This window comes from Phytophthora infestans, genomic scaffold (assembly GCF_000142945.1).
Source record: "Phytophthora infestans T30-4 supercont1.20 genomic scaffold, whole genome shotgun sequence".
In the NCBI taxonomy this organism is placed as follows: domain Eukaryota; phylum Oomycota; class Peronosporomycetes; order Peronosporales; family Peronosporaceae; genus Phytophthora; species Phytophthora infestans.
In genome coordinates, this window is record NW_003303739.1 from 1,433,783 (window position 1) to 1,444,395 (window position 10,613).

Consider the following 10,613-nt stretch of genomic DNA (forward strand, 5'->3'; position numbering starts at 1 on the left):
TGACCAACTCAGTCTCCCTTCTAGCCATCAAGCCTTCGCCATGGCGGTGCCTGGGCTGCAGAACCTGGGCAATACGTGCTTCTTCAACGCCATCCTGCAGGCGCTAGCGTCGCTCCCGAGTGTGCACGAATTTCTCGAAGAGATCGACCGACGTGCACGCGTCGAACGTCGTCGCATCGCGTTCACCGGCGCACTACGCGACTGTCTGGAGGCTCTGGCGCCTCGTGACACGCCGGTTGTAGTGGCTCCCCGCATTTTGAACGCGGAACTGACCAGCAAATTGCGCGCTTTCCGCGGTAACAAGCAGCAGGACGCTCAGGAGCTCCTGCAGTTCCTCTTTAAGCTCGTAGGGGGTGAACAACGCCGCTGTGGAGTACAGGACCGCGGCCTCGTGGACTTGAATCCCCGAGATGATGTGCCCACATCCGACTCTATCAGCGACCTACGACTCACTCAGGCTGTAAACGAACGCAGCTGGAACCCACTGCAAGGCCTTCAGGTCAATTTACTGCAGTGCGCAAGGTGCCGTCGCTTCCGTCCGCTCAATAATCAGCCATTCCTGGACGTATCATTGTCGATTGTGGCTCCGGGGGACAAGAAGGTCTCACGTCTGATGGATGCACTAAAGCTGTACACAGAGGCGGAGGTTATAAAAGACGTCGAGTGCAGCTACTGCAGTGTGGTGGACGAACTGGAAGTTACAAGGAAGGAGTATACACAGACTATCAAGGGACAGAGGAAGAACAAGTTGGGCATGAGCGACAGAGACGTCGTGGAGCAGGAGCTCGCGCAGCATGAACTCAAGGGCTGGATCCACACACTCGAGCAGCTGGCCAACTCGTCCACGAGCTTCGACTTGGAGCAACTCGAGCGCCCGATCCCTCGCAGCCGTGGCGACTGCTTCAAGCGGCTGCAGTTTTCTCGCAGTCCGGACGTCTTTTGTTTCCACTTGAATCGGAAAGTTTACATGAGGACTGGGGGAGCAGTCAAGCTCGAGACGTATGTCGAGTTCCCTTTGGAGCTCGATATGGACGACTATTGCCAGTACAAGACCAGTGCTGGCGCAGAGTCAAAAGGAAGCAACGGATCGACTTCCATACGGCGACCTCGAGCATCGATTTCCTCTTTTGTTGGTGAAACCCTAAAGCAGCAGTATCTTCTATATGACTTGACTGCCGTCATCCTCCATCACGGTAATGAGCGCTGTGGCCACTTCACGGCTTATCGTCGCGCCAGTCCCTCGCAGTGGTTCTTCGTGTCGGATGACAATGTACGCGAAGCCTCAGTGGCCGAAGTTCTCAAAAGCTGTGCGTACATGCTTTTCTACGAACGCAAATATCGCACCAAGCGGACAACACGCAGCTCCGAGACGGAAGAGACGACCGATGACGATGACAGTCTGCCGGATGTCCCGTTCGAGCCTCACGTGCTGCTACCAAATGGTCGTTTCTGAAAGTCCCACCTCAAAAACCAGACAGTACTCAAATCGAATCCCGTAAATATATTGGTAATTATTGCTAAAGTCGCAGCTGGAAATTCAATAATTGACGAGAAGTGTATGCAGTAGCAGCAAACTTTCTAGAACAATGTTCAACCCTGTCAAATCCACTACGCTTTGCAGAGCGTCAGTCTGTGGCCCACAGTCAATCACTTAATTGCCCACCTGCATCATGCTCCGCCGTGTCGTCCTCTCTAGCGCCGTCGCCCGTGCGTCCCGCGTGCAGCTGCGCCGTGTTAGTCAGACTCCTGCGCGCTTCGCTGATGAGAAACCGGCCGAAGAAACGGCCGCTAAGACCGAGGCCGAGGAGGAGCCGCCTCTGAGCGATGCTGAAAAGCTGCAGAAGCAAGTGGAGGAGCTCACGACGCAGAATAAGGACATGAATGACCGTCTACTGCGCGCTCTAGCCGACGCCGAGAATGTGCGTCGCATCTCGCGTGTGGACGTGAACAACGCGCGCGAATTCGCCATCTCCAAGTTCGCCAAGGCGCTGCTGGACGTGTCGGACAACCTCAAGCGCGCCCACGAGAGCATCGACGTGGCGACGCTGCAGCCGGAGAAGCAGCTGGACGCCATTGAAATGTTGCACGAAGGTGTCGTCATGACGGAGCAGCAGCTGCAGAAGGTCTTCCGGGAGTTCAAGATCAATCAGGTGGGCGCTGTGGGCGACAAGTTCGACCCCAACGTACACGACGCGCTCTTCGAGTACGAGGACGCCACTAAGGAGGCAGGATCGATTGGACAGCTCATGAAGACGGGTTACCTGCTCAATGAACGGGTCATTCGCCCCGCGCAGGTGGGCGTCGTCAAAGCTCCTAAGGAGCAGTAAAGCTTACGAGTGAGGGTTTTTACGCTCCAAAGCCCAAGTAGAAATACATGTAACGAAACCACACACGTATTCTTTGTTAAGAGTTGCGTCAAGTATCAGTCGCTAGATATGAGAACAACTATTTAAAAGTATCAATACTACTTACAGTGGTTTAGAAATAAAGTAAGAGTGCTAGATAATATCTAGCACTCTTACTCCATTTCTAGTACATATTATAGTACATATATGTACTTCTACTGTAATACTATGTAAATTATCCTACTTGAACTTCCTATTTTTTCGACATCTAAGATGTCGAAGATGTCACATCTTCATAACGTGGCTACGCATCTGGTTTATCCCCGGCGAGCATTGGTGGAATGTTATGGATCCGGGGCCTAGATCGTGGATCTGGCCGTAGGGTTGCCTTGTTTGCCGCAGATTCTCATGGTCAGCTCAAGTAGTTCTCTCGTAGTTTTGTCCATGTGTCGTTGAAAAGGTCGCAAGTCTGTTGCTTCAACGCTTCGATCTGAGAGATACGCCGACGCGTGGGGGTCGCTGAACGTGTATTGACGCAGTGTTTGGCCAACGCGGAGAAGGTATCGCTCGATATCTTGCAGTAGATTTAACCGACCTTGGCCAGTGGACACGAAACTGGGGATATCGACCCCGAAGTCAACGGCGTCAGCGTTGGGCGAACTGTCGCACTGGTCGACGATTGCTGCGATCGTGTACGAGAGGCAATTTCTTGCCACTTGGATCCGCTCAGCATTTCTCTGTAGCTCACCAAGACGCTGATGGCTGTCGTCGTTCTCTGACGTCTTGAGTCCTGCCTGTCGGAAAGCGATTTCAGCCACTGACCGCAGTAGATTCAAGTCCACGTCCTTGAGCAATTGCGCGCAATTAGCGTTCAGCTTTAGCGCAATTTCGTACTTTTCCACTTCTGTACGGCGATCTGATCTCGGTCTTGTCTCTGTTGGTACTTGATCTTCACTAACCTGATGATCCTGCGAGGCGACGAAGTCTGTTGCGTGGTTATCGTCTACAACAATGACAGTTTCAACTGACCGCGGAGTCTTCTGCTTTGAGCGGCGCTTCTTGTGATAGCGTGAAGCTGAGCTAGTGCTTCTAGCGCTTTCACCAGAAAAATACTCGACTAAGTCCGTGTCTTCGCCAGACTCGAGTGTCGATCGCTTGGACGTTGGCTCGTCATAATTTCTCGTCGTCCGCGCTCGAGGTACTGACTTCTCCCAAGAGGAAGAACGCCTTTGTATCGTGTTCGGTACTGAAGTTTGACTTGCCCCCGGAAAGAGATAGCTTATACCTCCTACAAGTTACACAGTTAATGATCATTCACGCGACACACTAAGAAATAAATTTACCTTTGTCAAGAACGTAGGCATATAGCTCGCCCTCCCCCACGACGTAGTCTTCGCCTCGATTGGCGTCGTCGCCTCTAGCTCTTCCCCCTGGGAGGTAATAGCGTTTGTATTCCTCTAACCCCTTTGGCTCACTGACTTCCCACCCTCGTCCTTTGAGAATCTTGACGACTTCGGCTCCAGCGATCCCGATCTCTTTCAGCAGCTCCGAAGGTGATCGATGGTCGGCTGGATCAGCGCCACGTCGGCGTGTTCTTGAGGGCTGTCTAGGAGATTGCGCAGAAGTCATCGACGGAGACCTTGTCGGGTGGATGAAAGACGTCTCCATCATAACTAACAAACTTGGTGGTTTATGACGTGGGACAGAGAGAGCAGAGTATCGTGCTCAACTCTGCCACCCAGATGTACAATTGTACCATGTGTACGACAAAAAAGGCTTAGGGAGACCTGCTGAGCAGTTGGCGATTGGCTTCGTGCCGTACAAGATTCCAGCTCTACCAAGCGATAGATTCGAAGACGCATGTAAGCTTTCATTTTTTTTACCTCAACTCACTTTGTTGGCAAATTAAGCATCACTTCTGCCATTGCGGTTTTGCTTGCTTTAACAGAAGGGATCACTTTTCTTTTGTAGAGATGCGATCTTTTGGCTTAAAGAAAAGTGGAACCTTATCTGAACGAATATATCGCGTTTGGTGGCTAGAATTGCGTTCGTTAGAGAGGACAGCGCCTTCACAAGCTATAGTCATATACCGAGAGGATCCAAGAGACAAAAAAATGCCTTTTGGAAGTGACGATTCAACCGACACTGAGTCCATCGACTCCGGGATCGGCACCTCCAGTTTCGTTCTAGTGGACAAGGCCGGCTGAATATACTGCAAGATATTGAGCGATACAGCCAACACTGCTTTAATACACGCACAGCGACTCTCAACACTTTCCTATTTTCCTCGGATCGAAGAATTAAATCGATCCCTTCGACATCACATAGGCTTGAAATGGCAATGCGATTCTGCGGTAAGACTACCTTGAGCAATTGCCCGTAATTAGCTTTCATCTTAAGGAAGGGCTTACTGCAACTTAACATGTTAATAAAAACTAAAATCGATCATGGCCTATTATAACTGCAGGTCGATTTTGAGATAAAATTGTTCTACATGCATTGCCGAGTGCTTTTATGATATGATTTCCTACTTTAATTTTGTTTTTTTAAAGTGTTTCTTTCTGGTAGTAGCAATTGATTAGTTAGAAGCAGTCGTCGTACAGTCTACGACGGTTCTTGTGTCGGATGGTATTTGATCCTCACTAATCTGATGATTTCATACAGGATGATGCTACCTAAAATGCCATTCTTAAGCAGCTTCTTCGAGTTGGATGCTCCGATCTGAAGGTTACTATGTATCTATTTTTAATCGTATGATAACTTAATTCACGCTCTGCTGGGGTACCAGTATAATAAAAAGTTGTTTCCGGTCAAAATAAATGGTACGGTCTACCTTCAAACGCATGTAGTGGTATAGTCGAACAATTCCTTTCTCACTTCCTTTCTCATACTCAGAAAAGCACGGCACGAATTTGACATCGATCTTGGCTTTCTCACATGACGGAGTCGTTTTCGTTCGCGTCGATCCTGAATCCTCGTCAAGAGACACAGGACAAAAATGTCGTCTCGGACGTCCCCCGACATCCTGCAGAATCATCACGAGACCGACGACGCAATCCTCACCCGTTCGGAAAGCCTTCCGAACTGCTTCAGAAGATCGGTCTCCGAGGAAAAGAAGTAGTGAGCATCCTCAAAGACCGGGGCTGGGAGGCGTGCGACCCCAAGGCTCTTCAGGAACACAAACTATACTACATCCCAGGAGGCAAAGCCAAAGGCGAGGTGGCTGTACAAGGCGAAGATTTCTTTGTAGGGGAGGGCGAACTATACGCTTACATTCTGGAAAAAGGTGAGTGCTGCTTTAGTAAATAGTGTACTTACGGAGATGTTACTGAAGCTTAATCTTTCAGGTGGATTGCACTACTTGCTGCCTGAGGAAGGCTATTCGACTGAGTCGGACTTCGAAATCCTAGACCAACGACCTCCTCCAGTGCATCAAAACGAATTTGACGCGCGGACGAATAATGCACAAACAATCGGAAACTCCGGTGAGTTATTACAGGCGTCTTCCGATACACCAATGTCAGCGTCAGATCCCGAGCAGCCAAAGCGAAAACGTCGGAAGAATCTTTCAACTGCTAGCGGGAAGAAAGCAAAGCCAGCCAAACGTCAAGTGCAAAAGCCATGCAAAAGAGTTGACGGAAAACCTGCAGCATCAGCGACTGAGTGTCGCGTGAAAGAGGAGAAAATTCCTTTCGTCATTGCTGATGGTTGTGGCCACTTGGTGGAGTTTGGAGCGTACGAAGCAGCTCTGACAGCTCGAGGTTGGCGCGCACAACTGCTTCAAGATATTGATCTGCACTTGTTACGATGTGTTGCTGCCATCGCTCGCCGTCAACGAGCACTCGAAGTTACTAGCGGGGAACAAAACTTTTCGCTTTTTTTTCTACCAAGCGAAGGAAACTGTACCCCTCATGAAGGGGTTCATCGGGAGCTCAAGGTGGTCTCATCCGGCATCACTGCATCGCAGAACGATCTCTCATCGATGGTAGCTGCCATTATCGGGCAGGCGGAGAGGACGCAGAGTCCTGAACGTGTCGAGTGTGCCGCTCGTATTGGGATCCCTGGCTTTGTGTCAACAGGTTGTGGAAATTTGATGCTCATGAGGGACATCGACCGTCACTTGCTTCTTATCGTCGCAGCCGTGCGTCAATACCTCCGGGCGAGAAACACGTCCAATTACAGCGACGGTGACATCAAACGCTCAGATCTTCGAGCGCTTCAGCTCAACATTGAAAAAATGAATGCTGAGCTGACGGAACTACTGACGATCATCAACATCCTAGCTGACAGAAACCTCAACAACACCGATACATTAACTTGAACGAAATGTGTAATACAATGTAGTTCTCATTGAACTCTCATTCTTGGAGATACATGTAAATGAGAATTATTTGGATTCTATACCCCAGGCCCTAAGCTTAGAGCGCCTTCTGTGTATTTATAATTTAAGGGCACTGAGTGGACTGCATTAAAGTGGGCCCGTCTCGTTACCTAAGGAGTGCACCAACCGAAACCAGAAAGAGGGCTTTTATATTCACATACATTTTTTAAAATAAATGTTGAGATTCTGAGGTGGGATGTGCTGTTGCTTGAATGGACAGATGATGATGATTTTCCGGCAAACAGAGATCAGTCTACGTACATTACCATGTGCGGTGAGGAGGGCGACTACAAGTGTCGAAATGTGCTCACAAGCGCGTTTTACAGGAATGAGCGAGGAAGTGCTTCCTAATGTACATCTCCGTGCGAAAATGTCGGGAATACGCTTCAGTAGATAACGCAGTCTCGTGAATCGAAGAAGCACTGGAGTTGGCTTGCGAGGCATCTCAATTCCGCAAAATGCAGCACTTAAAGAACATCAGCACCATGACAACGCAGCTTGCTACGTCCGGCTGCCGCGACTTAGTTTCCTTCTTGCCCGTCACAAGTCGGCAAATCTCACCAAACAGGTCTCATAGCACCACGTCCCAATGCTGTAGTACTTGAATTTAGATGCTTGAAGTGGATCAAAGACCGTGACCGACCTGTTTTCTCAACGACAATCGAATCCATGCAGGTCTAGCCACAACTGCAAACCGAGATTGTAAGACTCCAAATGCACGTTCCACATCCTTACGAAGTGCTTCCTGGCACGATGCAAATTCCTGCTGCTTCTCGTCTGCGGGTGCCGAGATGAGTTTTACAAAACACTTCCAATCTGGATAGATACCGTCCGCTACACCGTAAGAAAAGTCGTAGGTAGAGCCACATATCTCGTACGAAAATTGAGGTACACTATCATCTACGTGCTCGGCAATTAATGGCGGCATCGAGCACATTGATGTCGTTATTGCTACCTGGCATACCAATAAAAGCATGCCAAATATGCAAATCAGCAGTAGCGATGGCTTCCAAAATGACAGTTGCCTTTATAGAGGCGCTCCTCACCAGGAGCTAGGACGGTTTTTCCATTGCCACTTCATACAGTCTATGGATCCCAACATGCCATTAATCTCCAAAATTGATTTCATGTCTTCTTTTGTTGGAAGACGTAGATGGTGAGGTCCAGAAAGTTTTACTACAGCTTCAGTCAACTTATCCAGGGCTTGTGATTTACCCATCCAAAACGTCTCATCCAATGAATCGGCCGAACAACCATAAGCTAGCATTCTCAAAGCTGCTGTGACTTTAATATCAGTATGTACACCCTTTTTCAAGTACAGTCCTGTTTCCACGTAAAATAAGGGTTGTAGCTTCCAATAGCATCTACAATAGATAAAAACAAGGTCTTGCTCATACGAAAACGTCGTCTAAACTTCTCGTCAGTGTACATGGGTCTCTTTAAAATACACTTTACAGAAACGGCTGTAGGCAGCTACGTGATCTCGTTCGACGTTGGGGCTTCTGCCAGGCTGCGAACCACCGGGTTTCTTCTTGCATGAGCGTCGTTGTCGTCGAATATAAGCCAGAGATATATAAAGATTCAGTACGTGAGCGCTCGGCATGTTTATAGTTTCCAAAGGTTTCGAAAATGCTGTTTGTAAAGAAAAAAACTACGCTGCCAATAGAAAATGTGCAATACAACCGTTGGGAACTGGCAAATGAATTGCGTAAAATTGTATTTTTCTATGATGCACTGGCCCTCTTCACCTAACTCGGTGGTGCAATTTCCGATTCACTCTCGATAATCACTGTTGCTATTTCGGGAAACGCTAGCTTGGGGGAGGGCGCGCGAAACGAGAAGTGCCGCCCCCGCAGTTCAGGCGGATGGAACCTTCTAGAACCTTCTCGAAGGTTCCACGGCCGCCCTACATCTGTCTTTTTGTATTACATACTGAATCTATGTTAAACTGAGCCTGCCTCTGATTGGCTGAAACTCTACACCTATCATATCTGATACACTCACTCTCCCTCTGGCGTGCGCGTCCCCTCAGTCTTGCCATTCCCGAAATTGCGCTGAAGGCCAGAGGTGCCGTTCCCCGACGGATTAGTCCGACCCCGCGTTTACCCACACCTGCCCTGTGCGGGCCTGTTTACTTGGGGCTTGAATAGGTCCGTCCTGGGGGATGGCTGTGCCTTCTGCGTCTGCTGCTGCTGCCACTAGCTCGCCTTCCGCCGCTCCCTCGCCTCGCTCGCCGACGCCGCCTGCTCCTGCTGCAGTCCCTGCTGTTCCGGCTGCCATGGTCGATGCTCCTGCTGGTGCTGTAACTCCACCATCACCTGTACGGGCTCCCGTTGTTCCCTCGTCGCCTGTACGGGCTTCTGTTGCTCCCTCGTCGCCTGTACGGGCTCCTGTTGCTCCATCGTCGCCTGTACGGGCTCCTGTTGCTCCATCCCCAAACGACGCGGTACATGATGCAAAATGTCGACGAGTGGAAGGCTTCGGGTTCTGAAATAACATTCATGGGATGGTACGACGTTCGTGCTAGTGCTTCCGAAGCTGGTACGTGGTTCATGGATGCGCTCCGCTGCGCGCTGTACTATCTTGGTCAGCCCAATCTAGTTACCATGGAGATGTGGAAGGAGTATGAAAAAACTCGTCCCGAGGCGATTGCGTTTGGCGTATCTCGCGAAGACGTCACGGAGTTCTGGAAAACGCTTCAGCGCCAACGTGTTCCGTTGGACTACGGCATCATGCTTCCCAATATTCTTCATGAATCCATCGGGAGTGTTGCGACTCTGAACCACTTCTTTGAAGCCTTGGTTCCGGGTACGTACTTGGTGAGCGCGGGCCAGGATGACATCGGTCACTGTTTCGTCGTGGTGAATACTGGTCCTAACGCTCGCCTGGTCGAGCTTGATGGGTACTCGGCTGACCACGATCCACCGATGGAAGTGTCTCCTCTCTCGAACTACCTTTGGATTGAGAGTGTAAAGTGGATTAGTCGTGTTCAGCTTCAGCTTGGGTACGTGTGTCGTCACGGCAAACGCACTTCGAAGACGGCGCGTAACCGGAAGAGACGCTTGATGCAGCAGTAGCTTCAACTTGGAGGGGATGTAGTACGGGAATACATGTAGGTCTTTGAGCCCCCCTTAAGTTGATTTTACTTCATCTTCTCTTTCGTTTCTTGCGCCTTGCAGCCTCAAACTCTACGATTAGATCTGGGACTTGTGACAAGTTTTCAACCGGTTCCAGGTCTGTTTCTCTTTTCCCACCCACTCCACAAGGAATTGGGTCCATCGCTTGTGTGTCCTCTTCTTCACCAAGCGTTTGACGATCTGGCCGATACTTTCATCAGCCAGTACAACCTCGTTGGGTCGCGACAAGCGTGTCGACTCGTTGTACGGCTTCAGCGAACCCGTATTGAATACTAGGTGAAGCTTGTTGTCAGCTTGAATGTTAAGCTCGTAAGCATGGGTGTGTATCTTCCGCACAACAGAGTAAGGTCCAATCCACTTCGGACGGAACTTAGTGGATGCTGGCAGACCAGTGTGCTTGGGGTCCAAGTGTTTGGTGCTCAAGTACACACGGTCGCCAACCTGCACCGTGACAGTGGGTGAGTGCCAGGTGAATTAAAAAAAATATTGGAAAGTCCCTACAAAAAGCGCTGGCTAGCGTGCCCGATTTAATGTACATAGGACAGCTAAATGTAAAACGTTATCGTTAACGCAACTCACCTGGTTGTTTGCATCAATCGGTGCGTTTCGCTCGCGCAGAAATGTTCCTCACGCCAATCTTGACGTAGACACACTGGTCGCCTCCGCAACATTGAAACCATTCTGCAGGAACACGCGATGAATACGCTCTTAGTTGGCATGCACTTGCAGCTGCTCAAGCCGTAGATGGCC

General features: G+C 49.8%; 4 protein-coding genes across 4 annotated transcripts; 3 read left to right on the forward strand and 1 right to left on the reverse strand.

Moving 5' to 3' along the window:
- Nucleotides 1-30: 30 nt before the first annotated feature.
- PITG_10821 (ubiquitin-specific protease, putative) lies at nucleotides 31-1,453 on the forward strand (the record flags this gene model as incomplete). Its single annotated transcript, XM_002901596.1, has 1 exon — nucleotides 31-1,453. One exon carries the CDS (start codon nucleotides 41-43, stop codon nucleotides 1,451-1,453), a length of 1,413 nt encoding a protein of 470 aa, XP_002901642.1.
- Nucleotides 1,454-1,670: 217 nt separating this feature from the next.
- PITG_10822 (Mitochondrial Protein Translocase (MPT) Family) lies at nucleotides 1,671-2,327 on the forward strand (the record flags this gene model as incomplete). The annotated part of the gene is made up of 1 exon (XM_002901597.1): nucleotides 1,671-2,327. The coding sequence occupies one exon, from the start codon at nucleotides 1,671-1,673 to the stop codon at nucleotides 2,325-2,327; it is 657 nt and encodes a 218-aa protein (XP_002901643.1).
- A 1,344-nt stretch (nucleotides 2,328-3,671) lies between these two features.
- On the reverse strand, nucleotides 3,672-4,013 carry PITG_10823 (uncharacterized protein; the record flags this gene model as incomplete). The annotated part of the gene is made up of 1 exon (XM_002901598.1): nucleotides 3,672-4,013. One exon carries the CDS (start codon nucleotides 4,011-4,013, stop codon nucleotides 3,672-3,674), a length of 342 nt encoding a protein of 113 aa, XP_002901644.1.
- A 1,269-nt stretch (nucleotides 4,014-5,282) lies between these two features.
- On the forward strand, nucleotides 5,283-6,666 carry PITG_10824 (uncharacterized protein; the record flags this gene model as incomplete). Its single annotated transcript, XM_002901599.1, has 2 exons — nucleotides 5,283-5,631; nucleotides 5,693-6,666. 2 exons carry the CDS (start codon nucleotides 5,283-5,285, stop codon nucleotides 6,664-6,666), a joined length of 1,323 nt encoding a protein of 440 aa, XP_002901645.1.
- Nucleotides 6,667-10,613: the final 3,947 nt, after the last annotated feature.